Below are 11,284 nucleotides of genomic sequence, written 5' to 3'. Positions count from 1 at the left end.
ATTTATGCAATAAAGAGCATCCTTTAAAATAAAAAGAAAAAATATAAACAACATCAAATCATTTCATTATCAGACTACAAATATCCAAAAGTATGATAACATATATAATTAGTTTGATTTTGCTTTGTCAAAAAAGCATTTTTACATCCTGCTTGTGAGAATCTAAATAATCAACCACTATTCAGTAAAATTACATATGAATTTACCTTTTGACTCAGAAAATCTCACTTTTAGGAATTCATCTACCACAAGGACACATTGGTCAAAAAATGAAAAGATATAGGCACAATTCTACATTACTTTACATATTTGCAAAAGACTAGACACAAATCGAATGTTAATTTAATAAACTGGTTGAATGTATTGCCGTATACACACACAGAATGCTTAGAATCTGAAGAAAAAACAGAGAAATTGCTCTACTTACTGCTAAAGGGTAAGCTCCAGATTATATTACTAAGTAGCAATAGAAAATCTGAGAAAATTAGGTATTATATAGTGGTTTTCATATAAAAAAGGAAATACATACATCTATGTAATTGTTTATATTAAAAATGATAAAAGAAATTATTTTAAAAAATGGTTCCTCAAAGGTAAGGGAATAGGCTGGAGGGGAAAGGACTGAAGCTACAATGACCTCTGGATATACTTTACAGATTCATCTTCAGAAACCTTTAAATATTTTTCATACTATAAAATACAATTATCAAAATGAAAATGAAACTTTAAAAACAAATAGCCAATGAAAGAAATAAATCTAATGTGTTGATGTCATATCATTCAGGGAAGAATTATTTTTGCTATGTTTAAAACACAGGAATCAGACTACATGTGCCAATGGGAATAATCCTAAAGACAAAAGAACTGCAAAAAGAGGTCTTAATCTCGTTTCAAAAATACTATATTGTTAACAATAATATTGATTATTTTGGTATATTAAATTTTGTAGGATAAAAATATAATCACGTTAATGCTCTTTGGAATGTGAATTTTCAAAGTAAGAAAAACATAAATTCAAAGTAAAGCAAAATTCTATAGTAGCAAGTTAAAATTAGAAATTTACTATGCATTCATGATAAATTTTTTCCATTAAAACAAACTATATGTATGTCCTGCACTACAAGTTCCATATATTATGACAACCTCTATAACACTGAGCACCTCCGGAAGCTAGATTTTGGTGTCATTCCTGACTAAAAGAAACCAAGGATTCTGGGACAAAGGGCTGATTCTAGCTCAAGGAGCAGGAAATATACAAAATGAGTCTGGGATATTATGTCATATCTGAAAACAAAGAAGCTGCAGAGCAGGTGGCACATGCTTATAAATCCAACAGCTCTGGAGGCTGAGGCAGGAGGATTGTGACTTCAGAGCCAGCCTCAGTAAAATTGAGGCCACTAAGCGACTCAGTGAGACCCTGTCTCTAAAAAAAATACAATGGATTTTAATAAAATGATTGTATTTAATAAAATATAATGGATGTGGCCCCATGTTTGAGTGTCCCCGTGGTCAGGTAAAAGGACATAAAACTTTACCTGAAATTACCCCAACATCTAAAGAAGGAATATTTTGAGCAATATAAGAACTGTAATGGATTGAAAAATGCATTCATTGTCATACTCCCCCAAAAGAGATCACTTATGGAAAATGATGAGGAACTAATTTATGATTCTAAAAGCTAATCAATGATTTAACTTGTTAAACTTACCCATAATAAATAGTAGTGTTTGAGAGAGATGATGAGCAAAAAGCATGAAAAAACTGATTCACAAACCTGACTACATCAAAATATAAAACTTTTATATATATGACAATGATACCACAAAGTTACAAATCAAGACAGACCTAGAAAGAGATCACCAACAAAAATAACACAAAGAATTACTTACTATACAAAACTCATAATGGATATTTATAAATTAGCAAAAAAGGACAAAGTGAATAGAAAAGTATGAAAAGTATATGAACAAACATTTTCATTGAAGAAAACTGAAAGGCCCAGCCCTACAATCAGAGAAATATAAATCAAAATAATGAGGTTTTCTTATTTACCAGATTGGCTCAAATTTGAAAAGCAAACAATATCAGTTGCTAGCAGAGGTAAAGGAAGTTATATTATTGAATAACAGCTGGTACAAACAGTATTATCACTTGGTAGACAATTCAGCAGTACCAAAGAACTCCTTATTCTTTATGATGAAACTAATCAACTGTGAATACCCTAGAGAAATGCTTGCTATTATGCAGAGACTATGTAAAGGATGTTTACTGAGGTATCATACACAATAAAAAATGGAAATGACTAAATGCCTTATAATAATCAAATGGATAACTAAAATGTAGTATGGTCTCATAATAGCACATTGTAAGACATTAAAAAATAATAAAACTATTACTCAACTTGGATACACCTTCAGTGCAATATTAAATGTTTTTTTAAAGCTGCAATATAAGCCTTTTTAAAAAGCTGCAGCAACATACATACCAAATGAAACAGCCTACATAATTCTAAAAAGCATATAAATGGAAATATATACTATTCTAGGGTTATATACATTTCTGTGTTCTAAGAAAAATAAGAAGTCTATGAACATATACAGAGTAAAACAGTGAGTCAAGGATGAAAACTGAGGTGTGGTGGGCTGAGTAATGGCCCCAAAGACTCCCATTCCCTGGAACCTGTGGCTATTATATATATGGCAAAAGGACTCTGCCTAAGTGACTAGGTTAAGAATCTTTAAAGGGGAGGATTATCCTGATTATACAGGTAAATTCTAAATGTCTGACTACAGAAGGGAAGACAACAAAAAGACAGGCAGACACTAAAGTTGTGTGCTTTGAAAACAGAGGAAGGGGCCAGAACAAACAGAAAAAAAGAAGCAAGATGCATTCTCCCCTCTGAACCTCCAGGAAATGCCAGTCCTGCCACCCCCTTTTATTTTACCACCTTAAGATTTATTTCAGACTTCTGATTTCTAGAATATTAGATGCTAATTTTTTATTGTTTTAAGCTACCAATTTTGTGCTATTTTGCTACATGCAGTACAGGTTGAGTATCCTCAATCCAAAAAATGCTTGGACCAAGGCTAGGGGTGCAGCTCAGAGCTAAGTTACATGTACAAGGCCTACCATGTGCAAGGCCCTGGGTTCAATCCCCAGTACTGCAAAACAAACAGAGAGACACACTCACAAGAAAAAGAAAAACTTGGCCCAGAAGTAGTTCAGATTTCAGAATTCTTGGATTTTAGAATATTTCCACATTCCTTATTGGTTGAGCATCATTGATCTCAAAATCCCAAATCCAAAATGATCTGTAATCTAAAACTAATACACAGGATAAGTTATATTCCAAGAAGTTGAAAAGATTCCATGAATGAGACAACATTAGAGGGGTAGGAAGAGGGCAAAGTGTTGTGTCATGAAGCACCAGTGAAGGCTTTGCAGAAGAGAACATGTGGTAGCATTATATGCTACGAAAAAGGTCAAATAATTCAAAAGTTGAAAAATATCATTGGTGACAGAACTCAGTCAGGGAAAATGGAATAGTAGGGAACTCCCAGGGCCCATTCCTCTGAGGGAGATTTAGAACTGCATAGGCAGTCAATGCAAGATGGCAAAGGAGGAAGTTGGGGCAGGCCCACACAGTAAGAATATAAAAAGGGGCCCCGATGCCAGCTCCGGCCCGCCCCGCTGCCGGCTCTGGCCCACCCCCAGGTTGCTTCAGTGATCAGCACAGGGCGCCAGGGACTCCCCCAAGCAGCCCAGCCCCCTCCGGCGGGAAGCACCTATCTAGGCTAGCTTCCCGGGGCAGACCGCCCAGTGAGAGCCTCTCGACACAGAGCCAGCCACAAGTCCCCAAGCCAGTGGAGATATTCGACACGCAAGCGGCTTCTGGGACCAGGGCTGGGCAGCCAGAGACCTCTCCAGGCAGCATTGTCCCCTTCCAGCTGCAGGCTTTTTCCACGGGGCGATCCAAGATGGCAGACTAGAGGGTGACTGCATCTCCAGTCGCCCCAGAACTCAGGATTCAAGAAGGGGAGGCATTGAGAGACTCGGACTAAGATAGAACCACGGGGTGAGTCTCCCCCACCCAGCAAAGCTCAGCTGGGTGGCAGGCCCGGATTCGAGTGGCTTAGTAGAGTGGGACAGGGCAGATAGCGTCTCCCCCAGGCAGCTCGGTGCAGTCTGGCGGTGGGCTCCGCCCATAGGGACAGATCCTCCAGCCTCTCGGAACAGGCCCCCCAGTGAGAGCCCTTCTGCACAGAAGAAGCGCGGCCAGCTCTGGCCTGCCCCAGCCAGCTCCAGCCCGCCCCACTGCCAGCTACAGCCTGCCCACAGGTTGCTTCAGTGACCAGCACAGGGTGCCATGGACTTCCCCAAGCAGCCCAGCCCCCCTCCAGCTGGAAGCGCCTCTCTAGGCTAGCTTCTCGGGGCAAATCACCCAGTGAGAGCCTGTCTACACAGAGCCAGCCACAAGTCCCCAAGCCAGTGGAGACCTCCAACCTACAACCAGCCTCTGGAACCAGGGCTGTGCAACAAGAGACCTCTCCAGGTCTCTCTCCCTGGAACCGGTAGCGGGCTAGGGGCAGCATTCTTCGGAAGCACTGCATTATCAAATTAATCCAAGACTTCTGGCTACTGAAGGCTGGTAGGTGATACACTAGAAATCTACAAGGTCACTATAAGCCAATAGAGGAAATCTACAATATCACAGAGTCCCATTGACATCAGACCAATACGAGAAAACAAGGGAAGAAAATGTCCGAAACAAACCTAGATACTATATCAATAAAACCCAATGACAGCACAGCAGAAGAAATGTCCGAAAGGGAGTTCAAAATGTACATAATTAAAACAATCAGGGAAGCAAACGAGGAGATGAAAGAACAAATGCAGGCATTAAATGAACGCACTAATCAACAGTTAAAAGAGCAAATAACAGAAGCAAAAGAGCATTTCAATAAAGAGTTAGAGATACTGAAAAAAAACCAAACGGAAATCCTTGAAATGAAGGAAACAATAAACCAAGTTAAAAACGCCATAGAAAGCATAAACAATAGGATAGATCACATGGAACACAGAACTTCAGATATTGAAGACAAAATATTTAATCTTGAAAACAAGGTTGACCAAACAGAGAAGATGGTAAGAAATCATGAACAGAATCTACAAGAATTATGGGATATCATGAAGAGGCCAAATTTAAGAATAATTGGGATTGAGGAAGGCTTAGAGAAACAAACCAAAGGAATGAACAATCTATTCAATGAAATAATATCAGAAAATTTCCCAAATCTCAAGAATGAAATGGAAAACCAAGTACAAGAGGCTTATAGGACTCCAAATATGCAAAATTACAACAGACCTACACCAAGGCACATTATTATGAAAATACCTAACATTCAAAATAAAGACAGAATTTTAAAGGCCGCGAGAGAAAAGAATCAGATTATATTCAGGGGAAAACCAATAAGAATATCAGCAGATTTTTCAGTCCAGACCCGAAAAGCTAGAAGGGCCTGGAACAACATTTACCAAGCCCTGAAAGAAAATGGATGCCAACCAAGAATTTTATACCCAGCAAAACTTACTTTCAGATTTGACGATGAGATAAAATCCTTCCACGATAAAGAAAAGCTAAAGGAATTTACTAAAAGAAAGCTGGCATTACAGAACATTCTCAGCAAAATATTCCATGAGGAAGAGATGAAAAACAACGATGTAAATCAGCAACGGGAGGAACTAGCCTAAAGGAATAGCCAAATAAAGGAGAAACCAAATCATGTCAAAAAAACAGAAATGAGTCCAATGAATAGGAATACAAATCATATCACAATAATAACTGTGAATGTTAATGGCCTGAACTCATCAATCAAAAGACATAGACTGGCAGATTGGATTAAAAAGAAAAATCCAACAATATGCTGCCTGCAAGAGACCCATCTCATACAAAGAGATACCCATAGACTGAAGGTGAAAGGATGGGAAAAAACATACCATGCACACGGACACAGCAAAAAAGCTGGAGTATCCATCCTCATTTCAGATAATGTGGACTTTAAGCCAAAACTAGTCAGAAGGGATAAAGAAGGACATTACATACTGCTTAAGGGAACCATAAATCAGCAAGACATAACAATCATAAATATCTATGCCCCGAACATTGGCTCATCCATGTACGTCAAACAAATCCTTCTCAAATCCAGAAATCAAATAGACCACAACACAATAATACTAGGCGATTTTAACACACCTCTCTCACCGCTGGATAGATCGTCCAAACAAAAATTGAATAAAGAAACCATAGATCTCAATAACACAATCAACAATTTAGACTTAACCAACTTATATAGAATATACCATCCAACAAAGAACGAATACACTTTCTTCTCAGCAGCACATGGATCCTTCTCTAAAATAGACCATGTTTTATGCCACAAAGCTACTGTTAGCAAATACAAGAAGATAGAGATACTACCTTGTACTCTATCAGATCATAATGGACTGAAATTAGAAATAAATGACAGAATAAAAAACAGAAACTTCTCCAATACTTGGAGATTAAATAATACACTATTATACGATGAATGGATAACAGAAGACATCAGGAGGGAAATTAAAAATTCTTAGAAGTAAATGAGAACAAAGACACATCATATCAAAATCTCTGGGACACTATGAAAGCAGTACTGAGAGGAAGATTTATTTCATGGGGCACATTCAACAAAAGAAGTACAAATCAACAAATAAACGACTTAACACTACAGCTCAAAGCCCTAGAAAAAGAAGAGCAGACCAACACCAAAAGTAGTAGAAGACAGGAAATAGTTAAAATCAGAGCCGAAATCAACAAAATTGAAACAAAAGAAACAATCGGAAAAATTAACAAAATAAATAGTTGGTTCTTTGAAAAAATAAACAAAATTGATAAACCCTTAGCCATGCTAACAAAGAGAAAAAGGGAGAAAACTCAAATTACTAAAATTCGGAATGAACAAGGAAATATCACAACAGACACGAGTGAAATACAAAACATAATTAGAAGCTATTTTGAAAATCTATACTCCAACAAAACAGAAAACCTCGAAGACATCAACAAGTTTCTAGAGACATATGAATTGCCTAAACTGAACGAGGAAGATACACACAACTTAAATAAATCAATTTCAAGCAATGAAATAGAAGAGGTCATCAAAAGCCTACCAACAAAGAAAAGTCCGGGACCAGATGGGTTCTCAGCCGAGTTCTACAAAACCTTTAAAGAAGAGCTCATTCCAATACTTCTCAAAGTATTCCATAAAATAGAAGAGGAGGGAACCCTCCCAAACTCATTCTATGAAGCCAATATCACCCTGATACCTAAACCAGACAGAGATACATCAAGGAAAGAAAATTTCAGACCAATATCCTTAATGAACATCGACGCAAAAATTCTCAACAAAATTTTAGCAAATCGCATACAAAAATATATTAAAAAGATAGTGCATCACGATCAAGTGGGTTTCATCCCAGGGATGCAAGGTTGGTTGATGGCAGCTTGGGACTGAGTTCAAGAGAAATATAAGAGATAGAATCCATATTTTTAGTTCAGTGATAAGTAATTGCCTAGCATGTGCCAGGCCCAAGTTTGATCCCCAGAGCACACACACCCTAATAAAACTCCAGATGTCAGTTGTAAACAAAATTCACACATGTGGAAATCAATAAATGTCATTCACCATATCAACAGACTAAAAGTTAAGAATCACATGATTATTTCAATAGATGCAGAAAAAGCATTCGATAAAATACAGCATCCCTGCCGGGTGGTTCTGGTAGGCGCAGCCGCCGGAGTGGCCGCTTCACAGCCACTTCTGGAGGGATCCGGTTGAGGAGGAAGTGGAGGCGACGCTGACTTTGGCCTTTGCCTTGATCCTCAGTGGACACTTGACGGGGACTAAGTACTCCCTCACGTGTGGCTAAAGGAGGAGTGGACCACACCAAAATGAGTCTGCATGGTGCTAGTGGTGGACATGAGAGATCAAGAGATAGACGAAGGTCAAGTGACAGATCACGAGATTCATCTCATGAAAGAACAGAGTCTCAGCTCACTCCTTGTATTAGAAATGTTACTTCTCCAACACGGCAGCATCATGTTGAGCGAGAAAAAGATCATAGTTCTGCTCGTCCAAGCAGTCCTCGTCCTCAAAAAGGATCCCCAAATGGTTCCATTAGCAGTACTGGGAATAGCAGCAGAAACAGTAGCCAGTCAAGTTCAGATGGTAGCTGTAAGACATCTGGGGAGATGGTGTTTGTATATGAAAATGCAAATGAAGGAGCTCGGAATGTAAGGACATCGGAACGAGTGACACTAATAGTGGATAACACTAGATTTGTTGTAGACCCATCCATTTTTACCGCACAGCCAAATACAATGTTGGGCAGGATGTTTGGATCTGGCCAAGAACATAACTTTACACGTCCCAATGAGAAGGGAGAGTATGAAGTGGCAGAAGGAATTGGTTCCACTGTGTTTCGAGCTATTCTGGATTACTATAAGACAGGAATAATCCATTGTCCTGATGGCATATCTATTCCTGAGCTGAGAGAAGCTTGCGATTATCTTTGTATTTCTTTTGAATATAGTACTATTAAATGTAGAGATCTCAGTGCCCTGATGCATGAGTTATCAAATGATGGTGCTCGTAGACAATTTGAATTTTATTTGGAAGAAATGATCCTCCCTCTCATGGTAGCTAGTGCTCAGAGTGGGGAACGAGAATGCCATATAGTGGTGCTTACAGATGATGATGTAGTTGATTGGGATGAGGAGTATCCACCACAGATGGGAGAAGAATATTCACAAATTATTTATAGCACAAAATTATATAGATTTTTCAAGTACATTGAAAACAGAGATGTGGCCAAATCAGTTTTAAAGGAGAGGGGTCTTAAGAAGATTAGATTGGGAATAGAAGGTTATCCTACCTACAAAGAAAAAGTAAAGAAAAGACCTGGGGGCCGCCCAGAAGTTATTTACAACTATGTCCAAAGACCCTTTATCCGAATGTCCTGGGAGAAGGAAGAAGGAAAGAGCTGATATGTAGACTTTCAGTGTGTAAAGAGTAAATCTATCACCAACCTGGCAGCAGCTGCCGCAGACATTCCCCAGGACCAGCTGGTTGTCATGCACCCAACTCCACAAGTGGATGAGCTGGATATCCTTCCCATTCACCCCGCTTCTGGCAACAATGACCTCGATCCTGACGCACAGAATCCAATGCTGTGATGCTGATATTCCTTAAAACCATAGCATGCTACTCTTCACAGTGACGTTGTACTCTCCTCATTCTGCACTGCAAGGCTACTCTTCTTCATTGTGAGATGCACATAACATTTTAGGACATTGCAGTGTAGGTTTTTTTAAACACCAAAGGTAGCTGAATGGTGTTTTAAACGAGTACAACTCTAGCATCCTGAGGTTCCAGTTATATAAATGTATTTGTTTACCAGTAGGTTTGTGAAATTGGTTCTTTGTATGGGGGACAGTCCTTTTTCACACATCTAGAGTTTTTCAGAAGTGGTGGAAATTGGCAGCTGGGATACTTTCAGTCTAGATTGATATTCCTTATACCCCAGATAAAATGCAGAATATTATATAGTTGCACTTTATAAATGGTGGTTAAATGGAACTGTTCAAGCCATTTTATAGTTATGATGCACAGTATAACTTAAATAAGTGCTTCTATCAGAGTATTCCTTCAGTAAAATGTGTATAGTTTGCTGCCCTTGATGAGCAAAAAAGTGTTTATCTTGGGCTTATTTGAATGATTAGGATGAGATTCAATGCTCATATCTTATCGGTTCACTTACCTCCAGTGCCATTTCACCCTTTTAGAGTGAGTCACATGCAAGGAGTGTGAACATCAGAGGGGGTTTATTATCCGGTCTGCCTTACCCTTAATTGTTCACAGATATTTATTTACTAATGCTTTCTTTTCTTAAGAGTTATGGGATAGGAAAATGAAGTGTTTGCTCTTCATTTACTAAATGATTGTAAACTCAAAAGTTTTTCATCAAAATAAAATTCCATTGTTTAAAAAAAAAATACAGCATCCCTTCATGCTCAAAACACTAGAAAAAATTGGGGTAGTGGGATCATTCCTTAACATTGTGAAGGCCATCTATGCTAAGCCCATGGCCAATATCATTCTAAATGGTGAAAAACTGAAAGCATTTCCCCTAAAAACTGGAACAAGGCAGGGATGCCCTCTTTCACCACTTCTATTCAACATTGTTCTTGAGATTCTAGCCAGAGCAATTAGACAAACCAAAGAAATTAAAGGGATACAAATTGGAAAAGAGGAACTCAAACTATCCCTGTTCGCTGATGACATGATTATATATTTAGAGGAACCTGGAAATTCCACCAGAAAACTCTTAGAACTCATAAGTGAATTCAGTAAAGTAGCAGGTTACAAGATCAATGTTCATAAATCCAATGCATTTTTATACATAAGTGATGAATCTTCAGAAAGAGAAATTAGGAAAACTACCCCATTCACAATAGCATCAAAAAAAATAAAATACTTGGGAATCAATCTCACAAAAGAGGTGAAAGACCTCTACAATGAGAACTACAGAACACTAAAGAAAGAAATTAAAGAACACCTTAGAAGATGGAAAGATCTCCCATGTTCATGGATAGGAAGAATTAATATTGTCAAAACGGCCATATTACCAAAAGTGCTATATAGATTCAATGCAATTCCAATTAAAATCCCAATGATGTACCTTACAGAAATAGAGCAAGCAATTATGAAATTCATCTGGAAGAATAAGAAACCCAGAATAGCTAAAGCAATCCTCAGTAGAAAGAGCGAAGCAGGTGGTATCGCAATTCCAGATCTTCAACTCTATTACAAAGCAATAGTAACAAAAACGGCATGGTATTGGTACCAAAATAGACAGGTAGATCAATGGTACAGAATAGAGGACACGAACACAAACCCAAATAAATACAATTTTCTCATACTAGACAAAGGGGCTAAAAATATGCAATGGAGAAAAGATAGCCTCTTCAACAAATGGTGCTGGGAAAACTGGAAAACCATATGCAACAGAATGAAATTAAACCCTTATCTCTCACCCTGCACAAAACTCAACTCACAATGGATCAAGGAACTCGGAATCAGACCAGAGACCCTGCATCTTATAGAAGAAAAAGTAGGCCCAAACGTTCAACTTGTTGGCTTAGGAGCAGACTTCCTTAACAGGACTCCCATAGCCCAAGAAATAAAAGCAA

General features: G+C 38.2%; 1 protein-coding gene across 1 annotated transcript; it reads left to right on the top strand.

Annotated features, from left to right (window-relative positions):
- Positions 1–7,803: 7,803 nt before the first annotated feature.
- LOC306658691 (BTB/POZ domain-containing protein 10-like) lies at positions 7,804–10,087 on the top strand. Its single transcript, XM_079135876.1, has one exon. It carries the CDS (start codon positions 7,985–7,987, stop codon positions 9,077–9,079), a length of 1,095 nt encoding a protein of 364 aa, XP_078992002.1. The 5' UTR covers positions 7,804–7,984; the 3' UTR covers positions 9,080–10,087.
- The last annotated feature ends 1,197 nt before the right edge of the window (positions 10,088–11,284 follow it).

This window comes from Sciurus vulgaris, assembly GCF_902686455.1.
Source record: "Sciurus vulgaris genome assembly, chromosome: 4".
Lineage (NCBI taxonomy): Eukaryota > Metazoa > Chordata > Mammalia > Rodentia > Sciuridae > Sciurus > Sciurus vulgaris.
The sequence above is the reverse complement of the archived record's forward strand: the minus strand, read 5'-3'. Positions and strand labels throughout refer to the sequence as shown.